The following is an 18362-nucleotide window of genomic DNA, read 5'->3' on the forward strand; positions in this document are numbered from 1 at the left end:
CAACAACAATTCTTTCTTCAACCACACAGAAATATTCCTCTTGTCTCCTCCCTACTAGAGGCCTCTTCATGCTCCTGTCCTCATACATAAACTCTGAGAACTAGCACGTAACCAAGCCCAGCCTTTAATTGTACCTTCCCTGTCATGCCCAAAGGGAGTCTCTCTTTTCATGGAAATAGCTGAAGTCATCAAATGACGTCCCCTCTCCTGATTGTGCATATTATTATTGTGAGGATGGTAATGAATCGATCAACAAGCTTTCTTGGAATTTCTGAATGACAACAGACGTCCGTCCACCTCAGTTCCACCAGTTTCTCCACAAGCAGATTATTCTTTGCCTACTACGTGTTACTGTATTGTACATAGTTTACAATAACAAGCTGTATTTCTGATTTTCTTAGTCTTAACTTCTGAAATGTGCCTAAATGCAGAATAGTTTGTTCCTTAACATAATACTTTACGTAAAACCAACACACCTGAAGTATTTTTTCTTGAGTTTTAATTTTTTTCCCCATGCAGTAAAAGTTTGCTACACAGTCATAAAAACAACAGAAAATAATATTATATATTCTACAATGAGACAGATAAATATTTGGCCCTTAGTCCTCCAAGCAGTAAAAAAAAAAAAATACAACCCAAAAAAAAAAAAAAAAAAAAGATTCCCTCCCCCTTTTCCCCACATTTTGTTTTACTGTGACTAACACAAAGAGCAAAATATTTAACCTTCCTCCTTTCACCTTAAAATAGGATATATCATTTTTTGGAATAATACAAACCTGATAGCAGGCTACCCTTCATACATGAAATGCACTATATCCTACACATGTTAGCGTATTTACTGATTTCAGCTAAACATCATCTGCAGCGAATATCAGCCACAAGGGAAGCACTGACTGAATATTACAGCTCCACTTAAGAAGTTGTTCATAACTGGAACAATTATTGATGTGTGGCAAGATATCAAGTAACATACAACAGAGCACGTAGAACACATCTTAAATGAATAGCAAGTGCATCTTCATTTTTAACATACCATTATTCTAAATGTTGACATTACATATGTAAAAGCAGAGATCACGGGCATAACGCTGCAGATGAATAGCTCCTAACAGCAGATACTCTACAGGTTCATAGATCGGTTATATCTTTAACCCCGGAACATCTTTAAAGGCTGCATTCCTACAGAAGGTGAACAGTCTAAAGACATGTTAAGGCAATATGATTACATGTGTGATCTCATTCAAACAGGCTTTTCCTTTGGGAAACAGAAACTTTGAATTTTTGAAGATGCTAATTCTGGCTAAACACTTAACATGATGGACAAGTGAAAAGGAAAAGCATGGCATGACATCCAAACAGCCAAACCATCAAAACGATTGTCAGTCTCATGTAGAATGGTAGTGCCCTTAGTTGACCTTTCAAATGACTCCGTTATGATAAATTCTTCACACCCGAAAGCCCTTTAAAGCTTCATATTACAAACTTAAATGTAGGCATGATCATCCCTCATCTGTACCATGATTTGAGATGTCATCCCAAAAAACCCCTTTGGACAGAGCAAAACAGGAAAATCTGATATTTCTGCTTTGTCTAACTGCAAAGATCACTGAGCTGACGAGGCGCCTCCTGTTGGCAGTGGTGGTCTGATCCTCTTGGCAGCAGATTCCTCCACGGTAAAAGTGTAGTTATACTGAGAAAATGGGGGAAAAAAAAAAAAAAACACAAAGTGAGTAAATTCTTTGTTAGGAAAAATGTATATACACTCACTTTTCAAGTAAGAATGATATAACTGAAAACAAGGGTCAGATCTGAGCCCACCTCATTTTCAATGTCTTTGAGAGACTTTATACGAATGCTGTTCAATTGAGAGTTCAGCTGAGGAGTCTACGGGAGACACATGACAAAGAGAAAGAAATGTCAGTACATGTTTATATTAGATGTTTGAGGTGAGAAAGGACAGAATGAGAGATAGTGTGTGTGTGTGTGTGTGTGTGTGTGTGGGGTGTAACAGCTGCATTTTGCAATGGATTCCATCACTTGTTGGAAATGTCAAACGTACCGCCTCATTTGCCTCGACACCAAATTTTGGGTGCAGACTAAAGGGAACTCCATCTAGAGCTGCAGAGAGTGAAGGGAGGTTACAGGTGAGTGGGTTGCATCCAGTGAGAAATTGGGATACATTAATAATACTGTTCCTGTGTATGGGGAGAGACTTGGAGTACCTGTAATTCCCTGGATGCTGCTGTCAGCAGGTTTGTCCAAGTTGTCCTTGGTATAGAGGCTGGAGTGTCTCTGACTCAGTTTACCATGTGGCAGTGGGGGAGGAGGGTTGCTGTGGAAAAAGATAGAAAGATATAATTGATAAGAATAAAAGACTTTCACGGTGTAAACTGTGTTTTAGGGTTCTAAAGTTGCATTTTCTCTTGTTTTGACCTATATTTTTATGGAGAGAAAGATAAAATGATGCTTTAAACACCTGCATACAGGAACAGCTGAAAAATATCCTGTTAAATAAAAGCACCAATTTTGTGTATTATAAAAATGTATTGTAGGACTTCTCTATATTAGACATTATATGTACTATACCTGGGTCTGAGGGGCAGAGGAGGCGACGGCTGCTCCAGTGAGAGTCTGCGGAGGTCCAAGCTCACACTGCGGGGCTTGGCTTGGGGCATGGGGCTGGAAAAATGTCCCTTTCTGCACCACAACACGTAGCCATTGATGTCTCTGGGGAAACGGCACATTTAATGATAATTAAGTACTGGATAATGAAGTACTGAATGCACAGTTGAAAGGAAATGGTCTTTAAATGACTCCTTTCTGAATATTTGATGGGATTTAAGAAATACCATGATAAAACAGGTGCAAGTCAAATTGTACGTATGTTTGAATGCTACCAACCCCACATATGTGTAATGCTGCAACATCATTTTGCTTTTGGCTGTCAGTTTGATATCCAACACAGCTGTGTCCACACTGCCAACTGGGACCATGCGCACACACACCCGTTTCTTCTTCGAAACAGAGGCCTCTGGACACACAAGCACACGCACAGAGAGAGAAAATATCCACCAGAACGCAAAGTAAATCAGCAGTGAGTAAATAAGAGACCTTTTCCAAAAGCCTGCCTCAAATATTAGGAATGTCTGTGTACAACTCTGCATGTGCACTCACTCGGTTCAAGGTGCTCCGCTATATAGCAGTGACCATGAGGGATAGCGTCCTTGTCTGAAAGAAGCTGAATGTCTGACACAACCATACCACCTGTCAAGTCCTATAAAGAAAGAGCGAGATGCAGTCCATTTATGGAAGACAGAAGGGGCAAGGGCAGGGAACAAAGGGCTAGTGGCAAACATACACGATGTATTGTGGTACAGCAAAGACACGATTAAATTGGTTATTAAAAGTATGAAAGTTACCTTGCTGTAACAGAGGTAGTACCCAGACTTTATTGCAAAGCTGCGCGTAAAGTTCGCTGCCGCTCCGTCTTCTGTGATGCTGATCTGCAGAGGGGCAGAGAGATGGAGAAATAAAGGGGTACAGTTAGACATTACCACACCTGACATCGTAAACGTGTCTCGTTAAATTAAAAGTAGGCAAGCGACATGGCAAGCTGAGGCGTGAAGAGAGCAGTTGATGCCAGTGGTGGTTTAAGAGTGAAGGTGAAAGTAAACAAGTTAAACTCGCATATTCATTTAACAACTCTCCTTCAGGCACTGCTCCCATCTACTTGCAGTCGATGTGATTCTGGTCAACAGAATGAGACTGTGGTTGAGACTGCACATTTCCGGAGTATGTCACTGTTTATCAGAAGCAGGCAATTATTAAGAAAAACAAATGTGCTCGGTCCACTTGAAGACAAGTTTGAAATACAGTCGGGTACATTCAAGTTACAAACATAAGACTATTGCATTCAATGGCTGCACGGCATCCTTTTTTTTCTGCCTGGGGCGTTAGAGATGGTAGTTTACAGTCAGTTGACAGCACTTTTAAACAACCAATCTGTCTCTAAAGGTCAGGTTTCAAGCTCATCAAAATACTCAAACTGTCCTACTTAAAGCTGCCAACACCTGATTGAACTCTGAAGTCAGAGTTTGCACCATTTTCTTAGTATTGGACCTTGCTGACACATAGGACTGTGTATTGTAAGCAACCTCTGCCTATAACTAGGAAGACTGAAATAACATGGCTGGTCAAATGACATGTTTCGCAGTGTGTGTTTCCACTTTTCCTTCCACCGTGAGGTTGCATTATGGATACATAAAATCTCATTTACCATAATTTTAATCATAAAGTGCAAATGTCAGACCTTTTTCTCTGTTTGCAAAACACTGCATACACCTTTGTTACAAGCCGACGAAACCATTGCAACACTCTTTCCCTTAGCCTTCAGAAAGAATCTATTAATTGTTTACAACTCAATGAAGCCAATCTACAAATACAGCCGCCCCCATACTTGCTGAGGCTGAGGACACAGATCATACCATCCCTGTTGTAGCCCCTCTGGTGATCTGTGAGGGTTTTTTTTTTCCTTTTTCCTTTTTGTTTTTTTAATTTTAGCACTTTATGTTTAAGCAAAGATTGGCTTAGGCCTCAGAAGACAGCAGAGAAGAGTGTGGGGAGTGGGTCTTTCAGCTCGTCAGTTACTAAAGCAATGAAAGGAAGATTTATTGTAATTCTCATACAACTCTTCTTATTTATTTGGTAGCCATCTTAATGGTTTAACATTGTTATTCCTGTGGCACCAGTGAACTATTGTATATGGACAGCTATATAAACCTTTAATCGACATGTCTGTTCGTACCATGGTGAAGTCTTTGGGGCAGGTGCCGGTGTTGGAGGTCCACGCCACTGCTGTAATTGGCCGGACTCCCACACGCTCCATCAAGGACATCTGAGGAAGCAAAGAAAAGAAATGTATATCAGGAAGTTAGAATGAAAAGAGAACAGAAATTCAGATATGTGTTTTTAATGGTTGACACAAACTTGAATGCATAATAAATCTTGTTAGTCTTCCCACTGCCTGAGGAGTTTTCGGTAATGTTGTAGTCAAGCCAATAAAAGCATTTGAATACCTAATACCTCCATTCATGTCTAGAAATGACACCATTGTGGCAGCAGTTTTTCATTATCTTAAACTTTTTGTGTGTGTGTGCAGGATTGTGCTCTCTGTCCAACCTAATGGCATCATGGCTATCCAAGTTGTTGTGGTCTAAGAATTCACGTTATCCCAAGGCTACATTGTCTGGGACAGAGGGATCCAATTCAGTCCCAACAGTCGCATTATCACGATACGTTCAAGGACAGAAGAACTATTCATAGCAAGAATTAATCCCTAGCTACATCAGCAAGTTAGTTCTGCAAGGAAGTGGCAGTCAGTGCTGCTTCTGCTTTTGGCAAATCCAGATTACATACCTCACAAATCACAGTACTGCGTTACATTGACATAAAAATCATGGAAAAATTCCTATTCAAATTGTATAGCTAATAGACAAACTTATATTGCCTCTTGGTCTATTATTAAAATACCAGGTGCAAACCATCACTACAGCGGCGACCCTGAGCATTTTTGGTTTGTGACTCCTACAAAATAAAGGGATTTCTACCCGTGGCCAGCTCCACAAATGAAATATTTCCCCTTCGCAAAATGTTTGAAATGTTATCAGTTATCATATGCCTAGAGTCTGACAACTGTTTTCAGTTTTCAGTAAATAGATAACTTAAAATCAGGATAAAGCAAAAATCAGTGATGTAAAAGTATAATTCCGAATGAAGAAATATTTCTAATGCAAGACGCTAATGGATTAAACCTATTTAGTGTAGAATGTGAAGTGAGGGGAGATGTTTGAGAAATGCCTTTCTTCATGGACTCGCCCATAGTTAATTATGTGACACTTATTGTTATTGTATGAACATCTATTTTGATATCAGAGTGGGAAATCAATACCAGCCAGATACAGGTAAATCAATCCTGTCTGAATGTTGACAATTTAATTGCTTTACCAGCAACTCAGCATCTTTTACATTTTCCAAAATTCAGTTAGGTATTCATAATTTAAAAAAAACGAGTATAAATGAAGAATGGTTTGGAGTCATATTCCATATATTTAAATGACAAACCGAGCTTACTTTACAATAGTAGCGATTGTTCCATTGACAAAACTTCCCTGTTTCTTGTTTAAAATGAGCTTAATTCCTTTTGTTTCATGAGTCAACGAATAAAATCGTAAAAAATACACACTTACTTTGTGTCTGTATTCAGTTCTTTCTCCTCGAACTGTTGGGGTTTGGCAAGCAAACAACTTTTTAGTTATCAGCCGAAGTTTCTTGGTCTTCCTCGTCAAAGCCGGAAGTTCTGCAGCCATTGTGACTCCAACTCCCGTCGCGCCACGGGGCAAGACGTGAGACGTCATTAAATGCCAACTCAAGTCTGAACGCAAGATGGCAGCATTACGGTTCTTTGACAACAAACGCCAACGCCGTGTGTTTTGCATTTTCACAGATGCCATTAAACATGCTTCTTTGGTTTAAAATAGTTCGTACACGAACTCTTATATGTATTCTGGCCTTTCTCAACAATTTGTGTTGTAAATGTACTCGAGTAACAGAGGAAGAGACAGACATTTTGCCTGTTTGAGCTCGTTTACAAACATAAAGGCCACTGCGGTGCAGGCTTTGGTGTGGACAGAGGGACGCTGCGAGAAGGATCAAGTCCCATTTAGGGCAGACTGAGGTGGACTGCGTGACATATTCCTTTTTCACAATGATTTTTTTTTTTTTTCACTTCAATTCCCGATACACTCTACCCGCTGTTTTAAATAATCGATAATACTCACTAGAGCACAAATGCGTATTCACCCACAGCTGAAAATAGTCCCCAACAAATGCACTGTTTACTCCTGAAGTAACTTTTGGCCTAAAAATGAAAGTGTCAAGCTAAAATCAGCAGGCGTTGAGTTGAGTGCCATGGACAGGGAGGATAAGACTGAAAGAAATGGACTGAAGGTTTTGGTCTTTTCATGGGACTTGTTGACAGTAACAAAAATACATAATAGTGCCAGCCTTGTCCTTTAAAGTGCTGTTCTAATGTGAACTCTTTGTGGCTGGACACAAAATTGTATTAATATAAAATGGCAGCAGTTGGGTCAAATCCAGAGAGGGACTCTTTAATTGAGGACACTTTTTTATGGTGTCATGGTCTTCTTATTCTTCCCAAGGTGAAAGTATCATCTGTTGTGAGTAGTAAATTAGCACAAAATAATGTAAATAACCCATTGGAAAAATATCTAAATACCCCCAAAATAAGAAGCCACTCTTTATCTTTGTTTATAATGCTCCCCATGCAACATGGAGGCCGCCTCATAACCAGGCCTGCTCCATATAAAGACTTCAGTTCAATACTTCATTAGGAATACGGCCCTTTAATAGCTACAGACAATACACACACTCCAGCAGACGCAGACACTCGGCTGCATCAACTTTAATGTTGTGTGTGTGAAACAGAGAAGAAGATACTTGATTGGAGCAGCCATAGGCGCACAGAGGTCCTTGTCATTATAGACAACAATGAAGACAACAACGTTGTGTCCACGGCGAAATGACGGCCTCCCAGCGGTTTTAAAGCCCATCAACATACTGATGGAGAGCCGCGTCAAGACAACCACAAACAGCCAGAACAACACCGGAATTCAATCTGTGTTGATTTCAGAATAGAAATACTAACACTACTAACAGCCTCTGTATTTCGGTGGCCGTCTCAATCTGGGTGGCTTGACACGGGTATAAGGGTCATTTTGCTGCAGAGGTGCAATACAAGTCTCTGGCTCCCCAGTCACACCTCCTTGTCTTCTAAAGTCTCTGATCTAAACGTAGCAGTGTTTTGTTTTTTTTGTTTTTTACCACGTAACATTTTTACTAGAGAGATGAGAGGGCTAGTGGATTAGGGCAGATATATAGTGGGTGATGGATGGGTGAGCTGTCCAGACTATACTCGCCTCTCGACCACTGTGTGATGGGACACACCCGTTAGGCGACCACGTATCCAAATAAGCAGTTTATGTGAACTGATGGATGTTGTGGTGCTAATGTAACATTTTTGCCAAATAGAAATAAAGGCAGGGAATCCAGACGCGGACTGGGCACTTAATGTAAAATAAATGTAAATAAATAAGTAAATAATTGTGGGGGAAAAAATTTTTTTAAAAATTGTGCAACAATAAAAATCATTGTCTGTTATCAAAAATAAATACAGTAGTTAAACGTGTGCCTTTGAGCCTTTTAGTGTGTATTAGTTGGAAGTGTTTGAGCGGAAGGTGCCTTTATCCACGTTGTGTACCTTGACGGTGGACGCTGCTCCGTGGTATTTCGCGGGGACGAGTGGAGCAGCAACCCCAGGGCCGTGTGGGGAAAGAAAACTGGGGGGGCCTTAAAAACAAACAAACAAACAAACAAAAAAAGCTGGCAGTGTCTGACTGGGACCGAACCAGACGGATGGAGAACGTCCGAGTAATTTAAGTGCTGAAAGTTGGAGAAGGAACCCCCTCTGTAGTCCCCGTCCTCTCATCTCTACTTCTACACTAGGATAAGAACCACATTGGAGACATGGAGGACCAGGCCCGCCTGATGTCGGGCCATACTGGACTAACTCAGGAGAATGCAGAGGATCCTGACGACATAAGGAAGCACTAAAACCTCGGCCGGTCGCAGCAGCCAATTGGTGACATCCTCCAGCACATCATGGCACATCACAGATGAGAGTCTGGATGAGCCCAAGGCCAAGTAATAACAGAGGCACAAGACCAGAGCCTGATAGAAGAAGAATCATGTCATCATAGTATCCCTCTTACACACACATTATCCCCTTTAATTACAAATCCCCGATCCTAAAACTCCTGGAAGTTTTGCGCCCCTTCTCCAGCTGTAGGCCACTAACCATTACCAACTTTACCACAACCACAGGCCTGAATACAGAGCCGAGCCAGCCCTGACAGTTGGGGATTTTCCATGAGCAATTAACAGCTACTAATGTGAGCAAAAGCAGTTATATTTTGGGAAAACTCACCATGCAATTTTTGTTTTAAAACCCCACGTTGGTCTGATGCCTACGCCATAAATATTTATGTCAGCCTATAAACTGTGTAGATTTTCCAATGCAAAAGTGTAGTTTGTCTGGTGGGTTGACGTACACATACGCGTGAAAAAACACACAAACAGTATCCTGATGACCTCTGTGAAAGCCTTCTTGTCGTCTTCACGACTGCCTACTGGGCTAATGGAATGCTGTGAGGTTGTGAGCCACCTCTGATTGATGTGCCAGCGTGCCTCTAATGTTGAATGCTGACAAAGACCAGGAGGGACATGGGTCATTGTAGAGCTCTGTGTTTTATTGCACAGGTGTACCAGCCTGTAAATTACAGACCTGTGTAAACTGCTTCCTCTGTGATTTGTCACTGATAGTATCACAAAGGAAGACGTCCATTTTGCAGCTTGGAAACAATATATACGATGCTACAGTATCACGATAATATTAGTAGACGATACCATGATTTGTATTGTATCAAAGGCAATCATTTACACAATATATGTGCAACCGAGGAGGACAATGCAGGACTAAAACTGGAAATTCACGTACACAAAGTAAAGATGGACAAGCAGATTGGATATTTGAATCTTTTAATCTAAAAAGTGCCAGAGAACAGTGAAAAATGTCCCTTCCAGTTTCTCACAATCCAAGGTGATGTCTTCAAATGTCTTGTTTTGTCTGGCCATCTAGTTAGACATTCAGTAGATATGCAGTACTTTGATATGAAACAGAGAAAAGCAGACAACCTTCATATTTGAGAGGCTGAAAACGGTCATTTTGGGTATTTTTGCTTGAAAAGGGACTTGAACCATAAATCCATTATCAAAGTAGTCGCTTGCGATTTTTCAGCTGATCAACTATGTGACTTATTTTAAATTTTTCTAAAATACCTCTTCTGCTAGCTTCCTTGATCATTTATAATTTTTTGTGTTTGTTTGTCTACAAAGCTGGAATCTAACCTCTTTTAGGTTCATCTGCTACGTTACGAAGCACCTTCGGCTTTAGAGATTACAGGAGACACCTGAGAAAAAATACTGTGTGCCAAAGTGTGCTTAGCATATTAGCATTTTTAGTGCGCACATTCACACACATCAACATGAGCATGTGCCAAGATTTCAACTTCAACAGCTGTAAAGTGGAAAAACTGCCAGAAAACACGACACTTGAAAGTGCAAATGGAAGGCACAGAGGCAAACACCTCTGATTCAGTAAGTCAACAGAAAGTGTCATTATACCAACCTCAGAATATCCCTATCAGGGACAGGCACCTTGAGATTCACAGTATATCATAATAGTGATTCTTTGCCCCAAACCCAGAATATGTTCTCCTCCGCTCTTCTCTTCTTTCATTTTCTCTTTCCTCACCAAGGTGAGTGACCTCATTTGAATTATACAGCTATGTGCTCAGACCTGTTCACAGTCAGAGCCTTAAACAGGTTCTGGTTACACACTCAGCTCAGCACTGACTCACTACGTGTCTATACAATACTTCGCTGTTGGGTGAAACATGTTGACTGTAAAATCTACCAAATAACGGTTTGCAATTCACTCTCTGTTTCTCTGCCTTTCATTTCCATAACAGGAAACACGCTTTAAACTAGCACAGAATGAAGCCCGCCCGCTTCAGTGTCCTGTGTGACATCAAAAAAAACCCCAAAAAAAACAGGTCAGTTTTCCATTTGTCACCTTTTTAAAAAAAGATTTATTTATTTTTTATTTTTTCCCATAAGCCAGTGAAGAAAAAGCATTTTTAATCTTCAGTACATTCATGATTGTAGTTGAGAGTAACCCCAAAGTTTACTTCCTCTACATTTTGTTGAACTTGTTGTTTCAGGCTTTCAGGAATGTCATACTAGGTCAAATTGTGAATATAAGGATAAAGGTTTTCAAGGGGAAATAAAATTAATTTCATGTTATATGAAGATGTAATTCATTGGCAATTATATCTGGGATAGTGAGTCTTATGATGACACACCTGTGACAGAGACTGAGAGGGAGACTGGAGACAGATAGGCAGATTTTATGTTAGTCCGGCTACATTTTCCCAGCCTTTATTCATCTATTGCTACTTGTTATTAATGCATTGTGTCTCTTTCTCCCTCTCTGGCTCTTGTGCTCAGTGTGTCGCATTCCTGCGCCTTCAGTTTGTGATGGTATCTTTCTAAAACTCCTCCTCCGCTGGCTGCCTGGGTAATTTTTGGTGATGACCTTCTCCAAATGCTCAGGTGGTAAAAAGGCTAGAAACACTGAGGCTAGAAGCTGGAGGAGCGTCATAACAAGAGACGCTTTTGACCGAGAAATTCATGGGAGCAACAGGATCGTCTAATCTGGGGTGATTGACATTAGGAAGCTAAGATGATTTAAGGTTGAAGTAGCTCTAATTTCTTGTGAATTACACGAATAAACTGAGCAGTATCAGGAAGGTACAAAGATTTATAACTAAGACTATCTGAATATTAGATCCTGACTTAGTTATCCTCATTCAGTCCCAACCCACTGACGCACATTTTGATTTTGAATATACAGTAAAGGGCCAAAACGTGTGTTTCATCAGGAAGGAGATCGTCTTTACTTCTCTCTTGAGTGGAGTGCTCCTTCCACAAAATGCACAGAGACGCGTGAGCTACACAGAACTTCATTATTACCTCATTTCAATCACTTACCTTGAAACAGGGAAGCCTGAGGTCGGCAGCAGGAGGGAAAGACAGTTCCCTACTGGCTGCCATTCAGCTTTTTCACATGCTCACAGCCTGAATTTACAGAATTGTGAAGATCATTAAAGAATAAAGATGGTGTTTTTCTATATTTTTCTTACTGCTAGCAAATCCCATGAAAAGCTCAAAACCAACAGTCAGTCCATCTCTCAGTACTTTCTGACCTCCCTATCCTGCCTGTGGGACACAGCGCCAAGTCCATTTGCTCCTACTGAAGATCTAAATCTTTAGAAATGGATCAGAAATATATAGTTAGATTTTTTTTTAAAAAGGCTGGACACCGTAGGCTTTTCCAAAAGTTACTCAAACAGAAGTGAACAGGGCGTTTGTTGTTGACATTTGGTGCTCAAGTGAGTATTTATGGCAACAGGACGGTGTATGTGGGATTGACTCAAAATAAACTACGGTGGCCTTGTTCGTGGCAATGAAGGAACATGTTAGCATGTTGGTCCAAGTGTGGGGCTTCTTTGTGTTTTCAAAGAAATAGTTCAACATTTTGGAAAATGCACTTATTGGCTTTCTGGCAGAGACTTAAATGAAAGTTTATACCACTCTCACCTCTGTTTGGAGCCAGCAGCCAGTTAGCTTAGCTTAGCATAAAGACTGGAAACAGGGGGAAACAGCTAGCCTGGCACTGTCCGATGGTTACACTTTTTGTTTTTTTGTAGGCTAACTGGCAGATCAAATGTGCAGCAGACAGACAGCTGCAAACATGGGAGGTGCAGATGGGAAAAGAAACAAAAAGAAAAGAGAGACTGAGAAAAATATGGTGAGGAAGAGACAGATTGAATTGGATGACTTAGAGGTAGAGGCTGTAATGGTTGTGTTTCACGGACAGTTGATAATCTCCAGACTTTGGAGTCCTTTTGGCCTTCACTACAAGCATTGGGGGACAGTTTGCCACCCCCCAACTTCACAAACTGTGTGAGTGTATGTATGAATGTATGTCCAGTGTCTGTCAGTGGTTAGTTTTGGAGGCTGGCCCAAACACTGCACTAATTATGGATTAATTAACATTAATAGGACCTCACCTCCTTCAAATATCAGTTATTCTTTCCATCTCATCCACTATGTGACGGTCCTCTCTTTCTTGCCCTGACTGTTTTCTTACACAATCAGTTGCCAGTTTATTAGGTACACCTAGTTGAACATCCAATACAACAGTCCTACAATAAAATCCTTGGATTTCTTAGACTTATTAGAAAAATCAATAATAACACAGCATACCTAATAATTAAAAATCCTTTTTGACCTAGTTTCTCACACATATCAAGTTGTATCGTTCAACAACCTTTCTTTCCTCGACTTGGTTTTCTTTACATTTTCTCAGTCATCAAATCCCTCAGTTTGTGCACAGTTGCTGCACGAAAAGTACAACAAATTTTGCTGCATGCTGTAGTATGCAGAGTGAAAAATGCTTTGCAAAATGTTTTATTTATAGGAAAAAAGCCTATAAAACTCATGTTTCTCTAGCAACATTTTGTTTTCTGAGATTCTTTCATTTCTTTATCTCAGATTAGGTAAACTGCAAGAATCAATGAATATTTGTCCTTCAAATTGTAATGAACGTCTATTCAATCAAATTAAAGAAAGTGACATAAAAACTAATTATGTAAAACTATCTATTAATCCATTAAATTTGACACACTGGAACAGACTACTTATCAACAGGAATTACAATGTTTGGAAACATCTTAAAAGCTTGACTGAATGCCAGTGGGTTTTGTGCGTAGCGTTTCCAGATGTTATGTAGTTCAACCTTCTCCTCATGCAGTGTGCATCCTGTTTTTCTAGTTCGGAGCTGAGCCAGGAATTCTGGAATAGCGTGTAAACATGTTATACAAAGGCTTCCCATTTTTCTCAGATCTTTTCCTCTTTTAATGTCTCTGTTCTTGATTTTCAGTCTCTTCCCAGTGCTATTGATTACAGGGTGTAGAAATTTTCAGCATATAAAACTTGATCTCTTGATGACCCAAGTCGTATATCCAAACATTTTTACGTTGCCAGATAAGGCCCCTTAAAAAAAAAAAAAAAAAGATTCAATCACACCTGATGAGGCCATGACAGTTTCTATGCATGTCCACAGCCCGAGTATCCGGGGCGTCCAAGAAGAGGACCCTCCAGACTTTCAGATCATGCGACAACATGATGTTAGCTTGACTAACATCATGCAGAGGGGGTTGCGGATCCAGAGACGGGTGGGGCCTCTGCAGCAGCAGCAGCTGTTGTAGTGGCGGGTGGAGGATCTCCTGATGATGGGAACTTGGAACACGCAGACTACAGAGAGAAGCTCGCTCAGATACAACAGATCTGCAACAGGTTTGACATTTCAGCAAAAATAATCACAAGCAGTTTTACAGGGACTTTACAACATGCGTTTTCAGCAAAGCTACTGTTACACATCATAATACTAAAAAATACCAGGTGGTTGATTGTAATAATCACAAAATAATTACATATGACAATGAAGTATTACTCTGTCATGAAGTGATACTTGATATTTCACTCATCATGTCATAGATTTGTTATTTTACAACAACCTACCATGTGACAGAACCACTCAGAACTGAGCACCAGAAATGTTTTTTCTGAATATGTATTTTTTTGTTTTGGGATGCCAGAGAAGCAAAATAAAGGATCCCAACAGGGGTTTTGGTCAGAAGTGCAGTGAATGGCTCATCAACATCTAATGTGTGAGTTTGATTGAATTCTTTCTTTGTTCCTCTCTCTCACCGTCGTACCTGACCTACTCATCCCTCCTCGCATACAGGCACGCAGTGAATTCACTGGCCACGTGAAGAACCTGCTGAGGGAACAGTCCCGTACACGACCCCTCTCTGAAGGACACTGAGCGAATGGTGGAAATCATCCCCTGCCAATTCAGCGCTATCCAGATGCCGTTAAAGCGGAGCACATGTGAGGTTGTCATGATCCTACGCTCCAGGGTTTGCTTGCACTCGTTTATTTTCCTGACCCCTCGTAACTTACAACACTGTGAAGCAGAGTGTTTAATGTTGTAATCGCCCCTCGTCTGACAGGCAGAAACGAAGAAACTTCAGCAAGCAGAAGACAGAGATTTTGAATGAATATTTTTACTCCCACCTGGCAAAACCCTACCCCAGTGAGGGGGTAGGGCACTTTTCTCTTGAGGAGGGCCCATAAATCACCTGCTCCTCGCTTTCCTCTCATTGGCTGAGTATCACGCCCTGCAGACTTCTACAGTCAGTACAGAATAAGTCTTGTCAGCCTAGGTTTGACCTCAGCCAAGTGGGAGGGGTTATTTCTCACCGCATCAGTGCAGCCTCAGTTAGGACTGCAGCCAGAGCCAGGTGTCTTCCCTGCGTTGAGCCTTGAGGAGGGACTATCTGAAAGGGTGCACTGCTACCCCTGTTGGTACAATTAATTGTATCAAGACTACAAAGATACACAAAAAGAGAGACAGATCAGGCTTTTAGCTTTGAATCTGGCCGTTTAGAACAGGTAAGAATACTTCTGGCTTTAGACGTGGTACATAACCACGTGGTACATAACATTAGTTGGACTTAAAAGTAGATAGTGTGTCTGAAATAAATTACAAAAAAATTCCTCCTTCCTTTTGTTCCCCTTCCAGCTGGTGGCACCCAAGGGGACCCCCTAGCAAAAAACGGACCTGTCTGGAAGAACATGCTTACCTTTGCACTCGTACCAAATATACGCTGATGAGCCAAAACATTATCACCACCTGTGCCTAATATGCTGTTGGTCCTCTGCATGCTGCAGAAATAGGTGTGACCCGCTGTAGCATGGATCCTACAAGACTTCTGAAAGTGCCCTGTGGTATCTGGCACCAAGACTTATGCAGCAGATCCTTGAAGTCCTGTAAGACTTGTTCTAGCAGTCCCCCCAACACCCCGTTGCTGGTCTGTAGTTTGTCCCTCCTTGCAGCACTGCTTGTAGGTATTCACCGCTTACCTTGACCTTGTCAAAGTCGCTCAGATCTCTACACCTGCCCATTTCTCCCGCTTTTAACACATTGACTACGAGAACCGAAAGTTCACTCACCGTCTACTATATCCTCAATCTTGACATGCGCCGTTGCTGCGAGATGATCGTCGCTTCATCTTTGTGTTGGTTTTGACTCATCGGTGTATACACAATGTATATTGTGTATCGGTGATTTAATCTTGTGCGTGTGTGATTTTGAGTGTGTGTGTGTGTGTGTATGTGTTTGTGTGTGTGTGTGTGTGTGTGTGTGTGTGTGTGTGTGTGTGTGTGTGTGTGTGTGTGTGTGCAACCCTAACCCAGCCCTGCGTTACACTCCTGATGGGAGCTTATGAGGAACCATCTCACTTTCTCCACACACACTTTTGCTATAGTGACACACTCTCCGACTGAGTCGTCACGGTATAAGCCTTTCCCTGTGTTTTCATGTAGTACGGAGTGACACGTTTTGTGGACCCTACTTATGTAGTTTCTTTACATACTATATACTGTGCTGTGTCACCAACTGAAAATTCACACTAAGATGTAATCCTGCAAAAAGGCAACAGGTTATTATTGACTGTGTGCCTTCCTTTTGAATCCCTTTTAGTAGTCGATTGGCATGTTTTTAGTTATTGTTTGGAGAAGATTTTCAAAATTTTCAAAAGTTGAAAATCACTGCAAACCTTATTGATTTTAAACACATTTTAAGGGTTAGCTACTTTGGAGTTTAATAGCACAACATGTCAACTATCTAGAACTGAAGCACTAAAAACAGGATCAAGAACCAAAGTGTTCGTTACTAAACAGTTTGAAAAAATACAGGGAGAAATCAGAGTCCAAACCACAGATACAAAGGTAATCGATAGCGGGCTTTCAGCCAGATTAAAAACACCATTGGGATGTGCATATTCTTCTGTTTTTAGTGCATGTGTTAGTAGACAAGATCTTGCTAATATACACTAGCCATAAAAACTCATAAATTGCTATTAGGTGTACAGTTTTAAGACATGAAGAATTTTTCTCATTTACATGGAAATTCAGAAATCTGGAGTCTGTAGAACTCGGGGAATAATCCAATTATTTAAGCAAACATAAATACAGTGAAAGTTGATGAAAGAAAAAAAAAGAAAATTAAAAATTACGAAAATTTGAATCTGAGGGCATATTTTTACCTTGACAGCTAACATCCTGTCCCACCCTGAATGTCTGTTTCTGCAGGTTGATGATGGCTGGCAGGACAGTGGTGATCCCTCCTTCCATCTCCCCTCAGCCCGAGCACTAGCCAGCATGCGCCGTCACCTCCAACTGATGCTGTACTTTCCCCTCTCCACTCCCCGTCCTGCTCCTTGAACTAATAGAGAATCAGAGTGTAGGCTGACCTACAGCCGAGCCATAAACAGACTCTTTAGAATTTCCAAAACAAATTTAAACTCTTTTTTTTTTACATCCTTCTTTATGGTGTTGATCCTATTCTATGTTTCTCCCATGAGTTTTTCACCCCTTCACATTTAAAAAAATGTGCAGACACTACTTTAAAAAAAAAAAAATTCTCATCATGTTTTTTTCTCATTAAAAAAATAGATCAGTGATGAAAAGATGATCAGTTTTTCATAATTTCTTTCAAAGAATTAAAATTTTGAAAAAGACAAAAATAGGGCATGTAGTCATTATTAGATGTTGAACCAGGATAGTCTTTCTTTTTTTATTGTTTTTTTTTTTCAGAAAAAGGTTTTCAGAAAATGCAAAGGCACAGTACAACAAAGACATCTAAATGGCAGAAATAACCAAAAATGAATAAACACATTGAGAGGCTACTCACTTATTACATTTTTGTATCCTGTGTTGTTTTGTATTTGTCTCTATTTACATGAATGTAAATAGAATATTGCATATTAACAGGTACTTATGTTTCTTAAATGCTACTGAAGCAAACAAACTAAAGAGGCTTTAGACCCAGTGGCTCAGGCCCAGTTCGTTGTGTTCATGTGTTCACGCCTGAACTACTAAGCCAGTTTCTATTCATCTGTGCCCTCTAGTGTTGAGCTCTGTCACTGCATCTAATTGGCCCCTGGGTATTTTGAAACAACTTTTTTTCTTGCCTAACCAGGCTTGCGAAGTAATGTTCCCCCCACCAACGCTTGCTTTGTCTTTCTTTGTTATCACTCCTTTCTTTTTCTAGTAACCTTCAGTGTTATGTTCAGTGGTGAATGCCAACAATTCCTGAGACCTGATAAGCAGGAGAAGAGGCTTCGAATCGAACTGATTAAGTTAGATGTGAATTAGATATGAATGTCATTTAGCTTCTAGAGGAACTGCTGAGGTGCACATTTGTCCCGTATCTGTTAAAGTAGTGGCTGCCCCTCATTGTAATAGCTTCTTAGTATGAAAAAAAAGATAGTTAAAAAACATGACTGCAAATGCAATTATTAAAATAAATTGTGATTTTGACTTGACAGGATGCAACGTACATATAGGACGATGATGTAAATATAATTATATAACATCTTGAGTCTCAGAAGGCCATTATTTAATTAGTTAAAATTACACCACACTCCTTAGAAGTTTTAATATCTCGTCTATGTAAACCTGCAATGTTACATTAT

At 40.4% G+C, this 18362-nt stretch overlaps 1 protein-coding gene and 1 pseudogene across 1 annotated transcript; one reads left to right on the top strand and one right to left on the bottom strand.

Moving 5' to 3' along the window:
• Window positions 1-653: 653 nt before the first annotated feature.
• Window positions 654-6371, bottom strand: mvb12a (multivesicular body subunit 12A). The gene is made up of 10 exons (XM_040146298.1): window positions 6246-6371; window positions 4805-4894; window positions 3420-3503; window positions 3175-3274; window positions 2902-3031; window positions 2587-2727; window positions 2223-2332; window positions 2060-2118; window positions 1819-1884; window positions 654-1690 (listed from the first exon to the last, which is right to left on the bottom strand). The coding sequence occupies exons 1-10, from the start codon at window positions 6363-6365 to the stop codon at window positions 1604-1606; spliced, it is 987 nt and encodes a 328-aa protein (XP_040002232.1). The 5' UTR covers window positions 6366-6371; the 3' UTR covers window positions 654-1603.
• A 2221-nt stretch (window positions 6372-8592) lies between these two features.
• Window positions 8593-14634, top strand: LOC120799814 (annotated as a pseudogene).
• Window positions 14635-18362: the final 3728 nt, after the last annotated feature.

The sequence above is a fragment of the Xiphias gladius genome, chromosome 15 (assembly GCF_016859285.1).
Source record: "Xiphias gladius isolate SHS-SW01 ecotype Sanya breed wild chromosome 15, ASM1685928v1, whole genome shotgun sequence".
NCBI lineage: Eukaryota > Metazoa > Chordata > Actinopteri > Istiophoriformes > Xiphiidae > Xiphias > Xiphias gladius.

Bases quoted from the DNA above. Each gene is read 5' to 3' on its own strand.
- mvb12a (XM_040146298.1), bottom strand. From the start codon at position 6,365: ATGGCTGCAGAACTTCCGGCTTTGACGAGGAAGACCAAGAAACTTCGG. The intron at 2,333-2,586 runs GTATAGTACATA...CTTTTTCCACAG, and splicing joins CCTCTGCCCCTCAGACCCAG to CAACCCTCCTCCCCCACTGC. The intron at 1,691-1,818 runs GTGGGCTCAGAT...CCATTTTCTCAG, and splicing joins TCAAAGACATTGAAAATGAG to TATAACTACACTTTTACCGT.